The sequence below is a fragment of the Staurois parvus genome, unplaced genomic scaffold (genome assembly GCF_062004578.1).
Source record: "Staurois parvus isolate SC_StPar_1 unplaced genomic scaffold, SC_StPar_1.0 ptg001418l, whole genome shotgun sequence".
NCBI classification, from domain to species: Eukaryota; Metazoa; Chordata; class Amphibia; order Anura; family Ranidae; genus Staurois; species Staurois parvus.
In genome coordinates this window covers 654,774-671,392 of record NW_028319214.1, presented here as the reverse complement: position 1 = coordinate 671,392, position 16,619 = coordinate 654,774, and the positions used below count along the sequence as shown (strand labels likewise).

The 16,619-nt window shown below is 39.8% G+C and overlaps 1 protein-coding gene across 1 annotated transcript in view; it reads right to left on the bottom strand.

Annotated features, from left to right (window-relative positions):
* Positions 1-12,941: 12,941 nt before the first annotated feature.
* The window catches only part of HIP1R (huntingtin interacting protein 1 related), a 145,516-nt gene continuing 141,838 nt past the window's right edge, over positions 12,942-16,619 (bottom strand). Inside the window, exons 29-32 of the mRNA XM_089661982.1 lie at positions 16,408-16,531; positions 16,272-16,333; positions 15,632-15,826; positions 12,942-15,043 (exon numbers count right to left, since the gene is read on the bottom strand). Of these exons, the coding sequence (XP_089518108.1) occupies positions 14,996-15,043; positions 15,632-15,826; positions 16,272-16,333; positions 16,408-16,531 (429 nt within the window). The 3' untranslated portion in view covers positions 12,942-14,995. The remainder of the gene's footprint in view (positions 15,044-15,631; positions 15,827-16,271; positions 16,334-16,407; positions 16,532-16,619) is intronic.

The following is a 16,619-nucleotide window of genomic DNA, read 5'->3' as shown; positions in this document are numbered from 1 at the left end:
TGCTGTGTCCTCCAGACACAGTGGAACACCGATCGTCGGATGGAACCTCTGTGCAAGGTCCCGATCATATGATCACTGATTGGCCAATCGGTGATCACATGCACAGTAGTAAGCAAGATGTCACTTGTGACATCATTGCTTACTACGTGTGAAATCTGTGAATGATCACAGAGGTCACATGGTACAAGGCTATTCACAACAGCCTTGTACCATGTGACAAGCTGTGACCAATCACAGCTCGCACAGTAGTTCTCAATGGCTGCAAGAATGCAGCCAGAGAGGAGAAATGATTTCTTTTACAGCCTTTATGGGTGTAAAAGTAATCGGTGTAAAAGAAAAAAAAAAAAAAAATAATTCATCACCCCCCACAAGTAGTACAGTGTCACTATGGTGACACTACTGCTAGGGTGATAGTATGTGGGGGAAAAAAAACATAAAAAATATAAAAAAGTAAAAATGATAATTTTTGGTTATAAACTAATTTTTGTTTTTTTTTATTTTGTTTTTACTAAAAAGAGAACAGAATACATTTCGGCCAAGATTTATAATGAAATATTTATTTGCAAAATTTTATAAGCAAAACGCTTTTTTTCAAAATTTTTGGACTTTTTCCTTCACATAGCAAAAAAGATATAAAGCTTTATTTTGGTGGTATTTATTCACCACTGGGATTTTTCTGTCTCAAAAAAATGCTAAAAAATTCATATGGGTGCAGTGTTGCATGACTGCGCAATTGTGTGATAGTGCTGAAAGCTGAAAATTGGCCTGGACCGGAAGGGGGTGAAAGTGTTCGGACAGGAAGTGGTTAAAAAACAGCCCTTTGTCCACTACGGTGGCACACTGAACATTTTCTGGTCATGATTTGTGGACACACAAGCTTTTATGTTTAGGCTGCATTCACACTTATTAACCCTATTCACCGCCAGGCCCTGCTCTCCATTTTCTCATCTCGGGTGACCAGACCGTTTTTGCAATTTTCCACTTAACTGTTTTTTCACTTCCTGCTTTCAGGGTTTGTAGACAGATGGTGGTACATCTGCAGTTGGAGAACACACAAGGCACTGCGTGAAGGCACAAAATCCTTCCTGCAGTGTCAAGACAGCAAGAATCAGAGAAGATGGAGAGAGGTGGACACGTGGTAGAGGGGGCAATCACATTTGTTATATATGGCTGTGATCAGTATCTTGTCAACTGCTGATCAGCTATTCATTGTTCAGCAGGCTCTGGGGGACCCTTGTGATGTACGTTCATGGTCACTGAGTCGACCATGAGCTAATAGGATGGAAGGCATACTTAGCTTTGTCCTTGCTTGGGAGGTATTCTATTGGTTATCAGCACAGGACTTGAAAGAACATCTCCCCAATTGGATCCTTTTTTTTTTTAGGAATGGTGATTGATGAGTATTTGTGTTGCTAATGTGTGTGTTTATGGCTTTGCTGAAGTTAGATATTAAATTCCTTCGAAGTACATCTGAAGGTTCTACTGCTTATTGTACTTCAGATCTGCTCATAATGCAAGTCTATACAGTATATGCTATACACCAATTTGCCATAACATTATGACCACTGACAGGAAAAGTGAATAAAAGTGATTATCTTATGACAATGCCATCAGAAAGTGGGTGGGATTTATTAGGCAACAAGTAAACTTGTTATCTCTAAAGTTGAAAGCAGAAAAAAAGTGCAAGTGTAAACATTTTGAGCGATTTATTTATTATTTATTTATTGAGTTTATATAGCGCCAAAGGGTTTGCTCAGCGCTGTACAATAGAGGGGGGGACACTACATGAAACAGTACAGTAACATCAAACAGCACACAAGGGGTAAGAGGGCCCTACTCTTTCGAGCTTACAATCTAGGAGATTGGATTTATGACAAGGACAAGCTTGTAATGACTAGATGACTGGACAGTGCATCTCCAAAACTAGAAGCAAAAAATACTCAAATACAAAACCCCCAGCGCTGTCCATCAGAGATCTCACAAAGGCTGAAAGCCCCCCCCCCCCCCAAACACACACCTGAGCAGCAACAGAGCCTCTTGTTGGATGTTCTTGGTCTGCAGCAGTCAGGACCTTCCGAAAGTTGTCCAAGAAAGGAAAACTGCCAACAGCATCATGGATGGCCAAGGCTTATTGATGCATGAAGGGAGCAAAGGCTGGCCTGTGTAATCTGATCCAACAGAATAACTACTGCAGGTTACATTTCTGAAACCGTTAATACTAGTTCTGATAGGTGTTGGAATGCACAGTACCTTGCAGTTTGTTGCATATGTGGCAGGATAGCCACAAACCAGTCACAGTGACCATGCCTACAATGGTCACATTAACATAAGAACTGGACCACGGGGGCAATGGAAGATGGTGAAGAAGGTCTTGTAAAGCTGACATATCTTGTTGTGAATTTATTGTGCTGCTTGAAATTGTATTTAAGCATAAACAATTTAGAGGTTGGATGAAATTAGTTTAAGTGTAAATAAGTGCTTGAATTAGTTAAACAGAATTGTGAACCAGTTAAACAGAAATGGTCCCATGAGAGAGCCCTTTGGCCTCTCAGTTGAGCTTGCCTGAGTAGGCTGTTGCCTGATGACCCAGCCTTCCAGTTTTGGGGCTGTGAGAACTGCGGTTGTCACTTTGAGAATATAATTGAGGTGATGAGAATTCTCCATTGACAAGTTCTTCCTCAATTTCAAGAACAGGTGGTTCCTCCTACATTGTGGGGTCATTTCCTGGGTCAGATCTCCTATGAAGGACACTGGTGGACTATGTAGAGGTAATTTCATGCTTTCACCATCTTGAAGGAACATGAGATCATGTTGTGATAGTTTGTTTACATCCTGACTTAGATGAAGCTTTGTGTTCCAGGTCTGTCTGGACAGAGGGAAATCCATGCACCAAGATACATTTCAGATCCTGTGTTGCAGGTAGAGATCCCTGGGCTATCTGCATGCAAAAAAAGTGCTTGAACCTTTAGGAGGGTGCAGGGACCATAGATCAAACCTTGAAGTTACCTCTGAATCAATGCCATTACACAACCAATGAGCTTTTCAATTGCCTATTTTCAGGTCAAGATCCCATTTAAGGAGTTTCACCACATTCCATATAGAAACTCTTAAGTCTGAACTCCTGATGAAGGTTGATACTTTGCCCCCTGCAATGGTTACTGGTCGTCGCTAAACTGTTGGGAATAAAGTTGATCATTTGCACACCCAAACTTCAAGTTGAGAGGGTCCTTATTCAGTGGTATTAACCCCCCACCAACATTTCCCCAAGCAGCTATGTTCAAGTTGGAAAGAACTACCATCAACTTGTGTATGTGAAGAAAACCAATTTTGAACTCAGCACCTTAATTTTATCTCAACATTACCTCTGAATTGGCCATTCTCTATATTCTTTCTAGGCAATTCTTGTTCTGGTGCAGGGATGTCTGCCCTGGCAAGTCTCCAACTCATACACCCCTCTTCTCCTTTTGACCTAGGGAGTAGGTGTGCTGACACTTAAAGCCTTCTCTGGTCTTCCCTTACCAAAACATTGGGGTCAGTTCACTAAAGGTTATTGCATGCAATAACACAGGACTCATTAACTCTAATTATCTCATGTGATAATTCGTGCAAATTCATCAAAGTAAAATATCAAATGTGAGTTAAATACTGCACATTTCTTAAAATAGTGATAAATACTGCAAAAAAAAAAAATCAGTCAATTCATTCAAAAACACATTTGTTATTTATCATCTGGTGTTTGCTGGTGGGATTTTAGAAATGTACAAAATAAAAGTTACAGGAACTCTGCACTGGCCAGAAAGTGAAAAGTATACAATGTATCAGTGTAAAAATGTTCTCTGAGCTCAGGAATGAAAATAAATTGTAACATTTCATCAGAGGGAGGTGTTAATGAAAGCACTGCAAATTTAGATTTTTTTGATAGTTTCACATAATTCTGGTGCAGTTAGCCTGTAAAAAAGAAAAATGTGAAAAAACACCAAAAATAACACAAAATGTAAGCGTTACATATCACAAAACAACGCAGTCGATAAATAATGCATTTTTTTTTTAGTGAATTAACTACTTTTTAAATAAATACCGCATGAGTTATTTTAACTCAAAAATTCATGAGGTATTTATCTGTTAGTGAATTGAGCCCATTGTTATCTGTTCCTCTGTGCTATCCCATACCTTGGAGAAGCATTCCTTCTCTGTGTTGCTCATGCTTAGGCTGCGAGTCCTTCCCATCTGTTCCATCTCCTGGTTGGAGCAGGTAGACCTGTTCCACGTTATGGCCTATTTTAGGGATTCTCCCTTTGCTGTGTCTATTCACCAGTGTGAGGATTTTGGTCTTCTCACATGAGCCTTAATTCCTGTTCCATTTCAACCTGGCCATATCTTCTTTACCAGTGTTCAGCCTCATCGGGTCCCAGCTTTGAGAGTTGGACCTGTTAATATTTGTGTGTTACCCACCCCAGCTAAACTGCTTTTGGATGTCAAAACAGCACAGATCCTTGCAGCAGCACTCTTGAGTTAGGTCTGTTGACCTTTGTTATTGTTGGGTCTGTCAGCAGTTTTTTGACTTATTATTGCCACCCTTCTCATTGCTTTGGGGTGTCTGAAAGTTTTTAAATATCCAGCCTGTGTCCTGTACGATTAAGAGAAGGGTAATTTTGACTCGCCTGTAAATTCCATATCTTGGAGTATAGTAAAGGACACCCTCTTTTGCTGCATTACTCTGTATTCCATGCAAAATAAAAAGAAAAAAAAACCTGAATGGGAGTAGGGTTATAGGGACATGCCTGGGAAAGAGAGGGGCTTTGTCCAGCAGAATTGTCAGTATCCAGTCACCTTAAGGTAACAGGTTATAACCCAGGGTCTATGAGTTTCAGCCCGTGTCCTGTACTGTGCATTAAGATATGGGCTTTACAGGCATATAAACAATCCTTTTTTGTACTTACTGTAAAAAAACTTTTCTTGGAGTCTATTGAGCGACACAGATTCTACCTCCTTTGATCATGTTTTTGATACTGCTTTGCTACAAAACTGATGAGACATCCTAGTTAAAGGAGGGGTGTACGCTGGGCTGGCTTTCCATTTTATTTTTGTTTAACTGCGTTCAATGCCAGTTTACATACATACAGATTGGATGCGGTTTGAACTGCATCTAATCTGCATGACATGTGAAATAACATTGCCTCCTATGGTGCCTGTTCACATATGTCCAGTGCACTGGCAGTGCGGATTCAGTACGGATTCAAAGAGTCCTGCCCTATTTCTGAGCAGTACGATCTGGATTACAGGCTATTGACTTCTTTGGGAACCATTTCTAAACTGGACATGTCATCAGTTGTGAACGGGATAAAAACCTGCCCTGAACCTGATGTAAACATGACATGAACTGCTGAACAACTACTACATCAATTAGCTGTGAAGCCTGAGCTTCGATCCACACCACACATGTGTGAATCAGCACTCAATCCTGTAGGTAGCAGTCTAACCTGACAGTATGTGACTTCCTCTGTCCCTCAGTGGACTCTATGAAAGAGATTTTACAGGGTATATGAAAGTCCTATTAGGGTATGGATTTGATAGGTTTTCTGGCCCTAATGTGTATTATTACTGCATACCTTCACAAGGCAAGGATTGTTCAGTGTTAAAGTATTGTTGTGACATGTATTTATACTGGCCAACAGTCCCTTGTGCGTAAATATTAACTACATTCCCACATTGTTCTGTTACTAAAAAAGTGTCACAGCCTCAGGAAAGGACTTGAATATTGTTTACATACCTTTAGCATTCTGATATAAATAAAGCAGACAGAGAGATGAGGTCATCACTGTGCTGCTTCTCCTTTTACTCTACAGTCACAGGCTACAACAGTTCCAGGACCATCTGGGCTCAGATGAAGTGGGGTGAATGATGCTGGCCATCAAAATGGAGGATATCTAGAGTATATAAAGGCAGGGAAGAAAAAAAAAAGAGGAAGTCTCTGGATTCAAAAAGAATACAGAATCAAAAGTTGGTTTTATTTTGTTTGTTTTTTTGGCTGGAGCCCTGCTGTAAGCATGTGAACTGCACCTTTTATGAACGGTACATTTTTTTGAAATGAAAAAGTACAAATCACCTCAAAGATTAACTATACTAAAAGATTGTGAGTTCCATCAGTTTAGCAAATAAGTGTAAAATAGAAATCATGATTTTGGATTTAACTAAAAGAGATATTTGAGCAAGCATTCTCTGCAGGTGAATATTCCAGGTCCATGTGTTTTAAATTAATGATTGATTCACCATCAGAGAATGTTTAGTGAACTGCGAATCACATTCACGGTTTTATACGCTCTGGCAAATTTAGTGAAAGTGATCAGTCGTTTATATTGGTAAAACCCATATGTCCACCATTCTTAATCCTAAAAGCAGAGAGCCCAGCTGATCAGCGTTTAGTTTTTAATCCTGACATAGCTTGTAGGTCACTGTTAAATAGTCATTTCAAATTTCATAATTCGGCACTTATAGGAATTATATTATATTTATGGCAAGCTTGCAAATATTTGTTTTTTTATGATTAATCATAATATTAAAATGTGTGGTTGGCCTTGAACAAGTGATAGTGTTGAATTATTCTGTTATAGCCGAGCCAAAGAAATGTCAGAGTATTTGGAATTAACTAGCTGGAAGCTGAGTATTTAGGACATTTCTGTAGATGGGCATAGCTGGTTAGAGGATCTCTGGTATAGGATATCATGGGAGTCAGAAGTGAACCAAAATAGAATTAGTATGAAATAATATATATTCTAATAGTATCTGTGTGTATTTAATTTGTTTTATAAGTTGCTAATATGTGTTACAGAAGTAGATTTTTGGTTATACAACATTGAGATATTATTATACAGGATTTATATAGCACCAACAGTTTGCTCAGCGCTTTACAATATAACAGGAGACAATACAGCAACAATACAAGAAGGAAAGGAGGGCCCTGCTCCTTGGAGCTTACAATCTAGGAGGGAGGAGCTAGTGGTACAAAAGGTAACTGTGGGGGATGGACTTGTTGGAAGAGTAGAAGATTCCATTATTAGCTGACGGCAGGATAGGCTTCCCTGAAGAGATAGGTTTTCAGAGATCGCCTAAAAGTGAGCAGAGTAGGCGATAGCCTTATAAATTGGGGTAGGGCATTCCAGAGGAGGGGGAAGCTCTGGAGACGAGCATGGGAGGAGGAGACAAGGGAGCTAGAGAGCAGGAGGTCTTGCGAGGAGCGGAGAGTACGGTTTGGGTGATATTTAGAGACAAGATCGTTGATGTAATTTTGGGCCGAGTTATAAATGGCTTTATATGTTATTGTTAATGTTTTGAATTTTATCCTTTGGGCAAGGGGAAGCCAGTGGAGGGATTAGCAGAGAGGGGTGGCTGATACAGAACGGTTAGTAAGGTGGATATGTCTGGCAGCAGCATTCATGACAGACTGAAGAGGGGATAGCCTGCAAGGTGGTAGGCCAATAAGGAGGGAGTTACAATAGCCAAGGCGAGAGATAACCAGGGAGTGAATAAGCTGCTTAGTGGTTTCCGAGGTTAGGAACGGGCGTATCTTGGAGATGTTGCGGTCGTGAAGTCTACAAGATTTAGACAGTGATTGGATTTGCGGGTGAAAGGACAGATGGGAGTCTAGGAGTACACCTATACAAAATAAATAGCACTTCATTCCTCTACCAAAATCCCAAAAGATTGCTTAACATTCCTTCCCCTGAAGTACAAACATAGTAATAATCATAAGCAAACTTATAATAAGTGACTACCCAAAAAAAAAATACAAAAGAATATATCCAAAAAATTATATATATCCAAAATATATATGAAGTCCCATACACCTAAAGTCCAAAATAAAGTTCACGTATCCAAAATCTTTACAAGTGATCTCTCAATTTGTCTTTATCCCCGGATCAGATTGGTGATATATTCCAGAAAATCTTCAAGTGCCTCAAAAGAAAAAACTCAACATAGTGTATTACCCTAAAAAATATATATATATTTTGTGCCACACGTGTAACATGCAAAATGTAAAACTAAAAGTGTCACAGCAATGTGTGGAGACACTTTCATCTGGAGTATGGATTATATGCTGATTTTATCTTTGATGGGGGTAATTATGCACTTCGTTTATTGTGTGCAGTGAAGTTATTAACTCAACTTATACCCTTGAATCACGATTGCTGTGACACTTTTAGTTTTACATTTTGCATGTTACACGTGTGGCACAAAATATATATATATTTTTTAGGGTAATACACTATGTTGAGTTTTTTCTTCTGAGGCACTTGAAGATTTTCTGGAATATATCACCAATCTGATCCAGGGATAAAGACAAATTGAGAGATCACTTGTAAAGATTTTGGATACGTGAACTTTATTTTGGACTTTAGGTGTATGGGACTTCATATATATTTTGGATATATATAATTTTTTGGATATATTCTTTTGTATTTTTTTTTGGGTAGTCACTTATTATAAGTTTGCTTATGATTATTACTAGGAGTACACCTAGTACCCTGGCATGAGGGGAGGGAATGATGATTGTGTTATTGATCTTGATTGAGAAGTCAGGGGAGGGGGCATGGGCTGAGGGGAATACTAAGAGCTCAGTTTTGGAAAGATTGAGTTTGAGGAAGTGGAGTGACATCCATGCCGATATGTCACTTAGTAGGTTAGTAATGCGAGAGGAGTCTGAAGGGGTGAGGGGTAGAAAGATAGATTTGTGTGTCATCAGCATACAGATGGTACTTAAAGCCATGGGAGTTTATCAAGTGACCAAGGGAGGAGGTGTAGATGGAGAAGAGAAGGGGTCCACGGACAGAACCTTGAGGGACCCCTACAGAAAGAGGGAGTGAAGAGGAGGAGGCAGCGTTATAGGTAACGCTGAAGGAGCACTGCGATAGGTAGGAGAACCAGGAGAGAGCAGAGTCTCTGAGGCCAAGAGAGTGGAGTTTTTTTTGAGGAGGAGGGGATGGTCAACCATATCAAAAGCCGCAGAGAGGTCAAGTAGTAAGAGTACAGAGTAGTGGCCATTGGTTTTAGCTGTTAGTAGATCATTAGTGAGTTTTAGTAGGGCAGTTTCAGTGGAGTGTAGTGAGAAAGCCAGACTGTAAAGGGTCAAGAAGGTTGTTGTCGGTGAGGTGGGAGCTCAGGCGATTGTAGACTAAGCGTTCTAGGAGTTTAGAGATAAATAGCAGCAGAGAGATGGGTCTTAAGTTGTCCAGGTTGGTGGGGTCCAGGGTGGGCTTTTTAAGTATGGGAGTGATGTGCGCATGCTTTAGAGGGGAAGGCACCAGTAGAGAGGGAAAGATTGAAGATGTGAGTGAGCATAGGATGGAAGAAGAGGGTGACCGTAGTAGTAGTAGGACAGGATCCAGGGGGCAGGTAGCGAGATGGGCTTCTGAGAAAACCTTAGTGACTTCTTTGGTAGTAGCAAGGTCAAAAGAGGAAAGTGTTGAGGGAGGTTTAGTATAAGGTATGCTAAGTGGGATGGATGTCTGTACAGTGGCGACGCCCCTATGAATTGCGTCAATCTTGCTTTTGAAATGATTTGCAATCTCGTGAGTGAGGTACTGGGTGGAGGTGGAGAAAGTAGAGAGTTAAAAGTAGAGAAGAGACGAAGAGGACTGGATGACAAGGTATTAATAAGAGGGACAAAGTAGGCTTGTTTGGCAGCATGGAGGAATTGTATGTTAAGAAAGCAGATTTATATAGGGTGAATGCTTGCTGGGATTTGGTTTTACGCCACAAATTGCTCCAGCGCACAACTATGTCATTTAAGATTTCTGGTGTCGTCAGTCTGCCAAGGTTGTAATGGTCGGGGCCTGATGCTTCATGTTGTTAGAAGAGCAAGTGAGTCTAATGTGGATGAAAGTGAACTGTTGTAGACAGCAGTGGCCAGGTCAGGGCAGGCAGGGGAGAGATTCTGTCATAGAGTTGGTCAGTTGCAGAGTGGAAAGGAGCAGGGTTCAAGTTGTGAAGGTTTCTGCGGGTAATTGGTTGCTGCTTGCAGGGATAGGTGTTTGAAGACGAGGACACTGTGAAGGTGATGAGATTGTGATCAGAGAGAGGAAAGGGGGCGTTTTTGAGGTTGTAAGGAGTGCAAAGATGGGAAAAAACAAGGTCTAATGTATTCCCATCAGAGTGAGTGGAGGACTGTATACATTGTGCTAATGCAAAAGATGGTTATGTTGAAGAGTTGGGATGTAGCCGGGTTGTTGACATTAATAGGGATGTTAAAATCTCCGAGAATGATAGTGGGTAGTTCAGAGGAGAGAAAATAGGGTAGCCAGGCGGAGAAATCATCAAGAAAGTGGGATAGTAGTCCAGGAGGCCGATAGATCACTGCAATCCTCAGAGAAATGGGAGAAAGCAGCCGGATGCAGTGAGTCTCGAAAGAAGAGAAGGATAGAGAGGGAGGGTTAGGGAGGACTTGAAAGGTGCTCAGTGGGGATAGAAGCAAACCAACCCCACCACCTTTCCGACCACTGGGTGAGTGGGTCCAGAGAAGGCCTCCATAGGAAAGTTCTGCGGGAGAAGCAGGTTTCTGTACTTGCTAGTGGGTTAAGGGAGCGGGAGACAAAAAGGTCATGGACAGAGGTGAGTTTATTACAGAGCGGGCATTCCAGAGTGCACATGAAAAAGGGAGGGTGGTTTTTTGGGAGCACGGGGACCGATATTAAATTGAGGGGATTGTGGCTATTCCCAGAAGAAAGAGGATGCCTGATGTGGGGGTGAAATATTGGAGGACCAGGGTTTTGGGAGATATCCCCAGTGGTTAGGAGAAGTAGAAGGGTGAGGAAAGTAACAAGGAAGCGGGATGTACACGAGTGTACATGCCTTCCAGTCCTGGTGTTTGGGTCAGCAGGAGGTGATGAGAGCAGTAGTAGGGAGATTGTAGCAGTGAGGGTGAGATGTACAAGTTTTGGGGTGGAGCAGATGGGTAAAGAAGTGAGATTTTGGGAACGCAGGAAAGTAATATGAAAAGGAGGAGAAGAGGAGACATATTAAAAAGTACACGGAGTGGGACTTAGACTTGTAAGAGATGTTTTCCAGGGTGTTTGCTTGCAGTCTGTCCAGCATGCAGTGAAGTTTCTTGTTGTATCTTCCTGCTGCTGAGTTATCCTGCTTTATTTAAACTGCTGTGTTTAACTGTGTCTTAGCACTCCATCAAAGCAGCACTCGTGCAAAAGCAGCACCCCATCTGTGACTGTCCCCCAATGAGCTGATATAAATTTATAGGGAGATGGTCAAATGAGCATTCTTCTCCAACCCAATTAGGAACCGATAAGGATCACATGAATAGGGGGGATGTTTCTCAAACACAGACCAGACACAGGCCACAGTCATAAAAAAAAGTGCAACTCGAGGTGAGAAATAATCAACAGACAAAAATATATATACACTATTTGTTCTGAAATTAACAGGAGTCTATGCGTTGTTGTAGTTTAGAGTGGAGAGGAGATAGACTCCTGCTTTCTCTGGGTAAATGCTGCTAATTTTTATTATGTTGTAAAGATAGATTCTTTAGTTATACTGTCCTTCAAACAAAGAAACTGGTCACATGAGTAGGCTGATGCAACATTGTCAACTTATGAAGCCACATTTTAGATCAAGAATAGTGTTACATATGGGCTTGTCAATCAAAAGACCATATATTTAGTATCCCCTCCCTTCAATAAAATTGTTCTACTAAGCAGAATTGTTTGCCATACAAGATTCTGAGTTATGAGAATTATGACATCTACATGTAACATAAAAAGACATCATAAGAGATGCGAAGGACACACAACACATACAGATACACGTCAGTCCATTCACACACATACTGACGCCGGGACACTCACAAGCAAGGCATGGAGACACAATGGTTATTGACATACTGACAAGCTGACAAACAGATGCCTTCTCTTAGAGACCTAAGATCACATCACTTCCTTCTTCTTGCTCATACTCATGCTGCATTGAACAGACAAGAAGCACATGGCAGGACAGTCACGACTCTAAACTGCATCTTTATAACTACTGTGTTCATATTTAATTTTACCTACACTGAACTGCTATCCATGATACGTTTTACATTATTATACGTTATTTTAAGCCATTGTGTGATACAATAAAATCACACTATTTTTATTTTGCCAACTCTTTAAATATCTGAAATTGCGTAAAGACACTAAAAATTATTATATGTGTCCCAGAAAATTCTAAAGTCACCATGGTAATCTGGTGATATGGGAGCCCCTCTTTTTTTACCTGGTTGGTAAAGCAGCAGAGGTATTCCCAAACATGTCCACAACAGGCTCCTTGCTATCTCTGTTGCTAAATGTTCAGAATACAAAAATACACATTTATAATTGCCAAAAGATTAGCAATTTTGTTAATTTTCACCTTAAAGCTGAACTATACTCGCCTAAACTCCAGCGATGCAGAGTCCCAGATTTTCCTGGGTGGCCAGCTTCCGGGTCTCAATTGTCAGCCACTGTCTGTACAAATTTGGCAAGGCCAAATCTGACTGAACTGTGATCTGAGCATGTCGAAGATAAAGCACGTTTCTTCTGCATTCAAATTACTGCCTGTTTATGCTTTTTTCTTTTTTTGAACCAAAATTTCCACTTTTAGATGTCTATACCTTTGCAGTTAGGAACATCCAAGTTTAACTCCTGATTTACCATTAGCACATCCAGAGTCTCCTCCCTGCAGAGTTCTACATGACTGGTGCAAATCTGTAATTCAAGAGTAGGATAAACCACTAACATACAATTCTACCACTCACCAGGTTCTTTTGCTCATTTCTAGTCTTCACAACATAAGGGCGTGGGATCAACATCCAGTCTGCTCCCCTTTGTGTGTTCAAAATAACTGAAGCAACACATGTACTTTCACACAAAGCACAAGAGGTACTTTATATGCAACAAAAATAAGAACCACTTAAGGATATTTACATAATTTTATTGCTTTAACATTTACAAAGATACAAAACCCAAGATATATGCAACATAGAAGAACAAAGCTGATGTATGAAAACTAACATGATAAACCTATGTCCTGGTAGGCAATTAAAAAGGCAATACTTCAAAAGACCAAAATGAACCACTAAAATACATTCTGCTCCCCGTCTGTATACCTAAAAAAAGTAAAAAGAACTTGTCTGGTGAGACTGATAGCCACGAAGATGTGCTCTTGTGTGATTCTCTATGTAGCATAAAAAGTTATATAAAAAGATCACATGCATTGAAATCTTAGAGAATGAAATCACTGTCTCTCGGATTGAATAAAAGTAGAAACAAGCGAACCCAGTTCAGAATAGAAAACATCTAGGTAAATAAATAAAATGTGAGTATTACACTCTCCCGTTTTCAAAGCTGCAAAAAGAGAAGATTACAAACAACAAAAAGGCAAAACAAAACATATAGATCAAACATCTCATATTAGAAATATGTTATCCTCACAATTACAGCCATCAGAAGTGATTGCAATGCATTCTAGAAGCAGTGGAAGACTAAGAACTGGAAACTGTTATATGGTGGTGGAGTTGCCAACTCCTGATAGTATTTGCATTGCTCTCTTCATCTCCTACCACCACTCATAATGCAAATTAAAAACAAATTAAAAGTATGATTTTTTTTCTTTTTATATACAATCGATTTTAAACATCTGCACATAATAGTAGTCTTTATTTTTTTAACTTTACAGCTCACATTAGGATTCTCTGTCGATTCACAACAGAGGTTGTTGTTTAATAGGTTTTGGCGTGTATCCCATCCTATTGCCAGATATTGGAACTTTCGGTTTGTCAAATGGCTGGGCCAAGCTTGATACATTAAATGGAAAAATGATGGCTTACACTGCTGTCCTAAAGCTGGCCAAGCACCAGCTATAATTTCCTAAATTTGATCTGCTAGATAAGCAAAACCTAACAATTATGAGGACTCAGGGCAACCCTACCGGATATAAAACTGAAAAGACTGTTTAGGAAAGCCTTGTGTTACCCAGATATTGGTTAAAAATGCTGCTCTAACAAATCAGAACCAAGGAAGCTCTAGGTGACATATGGCCAGCTTATAAAAGAGAACCACTCACAGCTAGACTTAAATAAAAATCTGACTATTCAGTTTTTAGCTATAATAACAGCATATAAATATTCATGAATGATTTATATTTACCTCCTTATTTAAGCTTTACTTACTTTAACTCTGATAATTCTGCTTGAGAGCCTGAGGTGAGAGGTCATGTGAAGTTTGGCTGTTGCTTTTCTATCAGCCTCGTGACCTGACACACAGGATGTTGGAGCTTCCAAACAACAAAAGGATATCAGATAGCTGACGGGCAGGAACTGACAACCTTTAAGGCCTTGTTCACATCATACATGCAGAAAAACTGATGGAAACTGATGCACAGATTTCACTTGCAGAGACATCAGTTTTCATCCGTGCTAAAATTAGTTTAATATACATTGCAGATTCCTGTGCAGAAAAAAATCTGCATGTGTCACTAGTGTTGTTGTGTGAACAGGGCACACAGAACAATTGGATTTTGTTATGCCCTTGCAGAATGGGTGCAGAAAAACAAATTTATCTGCACCATGGTGTGACTGAGCCCTGACCCCCTGATGTAAGCTAAAAAGTGGGACAAAATAGGATCATGTAAATAAGGGGGCAAGTATAATTCTTGCACGATAATTATTTAGGGCTGAATCGAAATTCTCTCTTAAGCCCTCTTGACTGGCTCTCTTTAAGAACTAAAACACTACAATAAAATAAACCTAAATAAAACATCTGCTCTTTTTTCTAATATAAATAAGTAGCTGAGTGGGGAAAAAGCAAACTTGACCACCCAGAGCGACTATCTGTATAGAACACAGATGTAATGGCTAGAAAGTGCCAGCAGTACAGTATTTCCTGCACATTCTAGGGATCATGTGATGATGTTCACACTGCATGGTGACAGAAAATGCACATCCGGTCTTCACACAGTACCCAGTAACAGGCTAGAAGTTTATGAGATTTGCTTGATAGACACCATCATCTTTATCAATCTAGAAAATTAAAAAAAAATTGCAAAAATCAAGATCACAGCTGATATATTTGTTTCATCACAGCCAAACAATTTAGCAGCTTAAAGCACAATAGAATGTTCTTGCTGCCTAATCCAGCTATGGGCCCTGAGTGAGTTACTACATGGATTTCATAAAACTAACATAGAACCTACTCCAAGCTTTGTAACCAGTAAAATCTAACTTGCAACTTAGGTCCCAGAAACCTTCTATAATTAGTTACAGGTGTCTGCAGTTATTGCAGGTTTCTGTGACTCGTGTTGCAAGTACTCATCATAATTTATTACATATATTATAATTGATATTTTTTGCTTATCTATTTGCTTCTTTTTTGGAATAAAAATAAATAATTGAACTTTCCAAAACATACTGAAGTCAATCTGCTCTACAAGACACTGCAATAGAGTTAGAATAAAAACAATTATCCGTTACTGCTTTATACAGTGAAAATATCTGCCAGAAATTGAATGATGTGAATGTAATCATGAAAGGGAGTTTCTGATGCAGAGGCAACATAGTGGCAGTGAGTGTAACTTCAGAAATACAGCCTACTATTGTGGCAAACCATACCTTGTAATCTCCCTTGGGCGGAATGTTTGGTTTCTGTGGCAGCTGAGGCTTCTTCAGAATTCCAGGTTTCTGTGTTGGTTTTACAGCTTCATCTGTTTCATCGTACACTCCTGCCAGGGCATAGTGTTTCTTCCTCAACTCCCCAAGTCGTATCCTTTCATTCTGAAGCATGTTTTCAAACTCAAGGACTTTAACCTGGGGTAATAATAAAAGAAAAAACAAGACAGTATTTTAAACACCAAAATCTGTCCTTATATCATTCACAGCTGAAAGGGTCCCCACACAGGCCAATTAAAGTACTGTACTTTGTAGCACCACTTGCAGTGACCCCAACAACCTAGATGGTTAAGCTGACCATACAGTGATGAAACCATAGGTGCATAGGTTAGTATGGAAAGGAACATCAGGCAAAATGAGTATCTGAAGCACGCTTCCTTCCTTGTTACAGGAAATAGCAGAAAAAAAAGTAAAATCTCTCAGGAAATATTACCATTTACACTACATTGTGTAGAAAATATTCTATCCTGAAGCATATGGATGTTTTCAATTTTATTTTCCCAATTTCAGGTTATGCAGATAAAATTTGAGAAAGGTCTGGCCAGTCTTTCACAGAAGTGATAAAGAGATAGACTAGTTTTACCTGAGTTTCCATCTCTTCTTTCTTTAGTTTAATTAGAGACATTCCAGAGAAGTCCATGGTATCTGCAGGAAACATGTTATTACTCAGCTTTTAATTGCTGGGAGCACTACATTAGGTCATATTCCAGTAAACAAACCTTTATCTTCAATCTGTTCTTGGCCTGACTTTGTGGAGGCAACTACTTTGGCTGCCATCTCATTCACGTGGCGGGAGCACTGCTGCAGTTTAGGCAAGTTCTTGCTGTTTCTGTCTGCCTTCACCTATATTCATACAATACATACACAAATGTAAAAGCAACTACAAAAAACGTAAGCTGAATCATTCCAGATAAAACAGGGTGATTTAAAT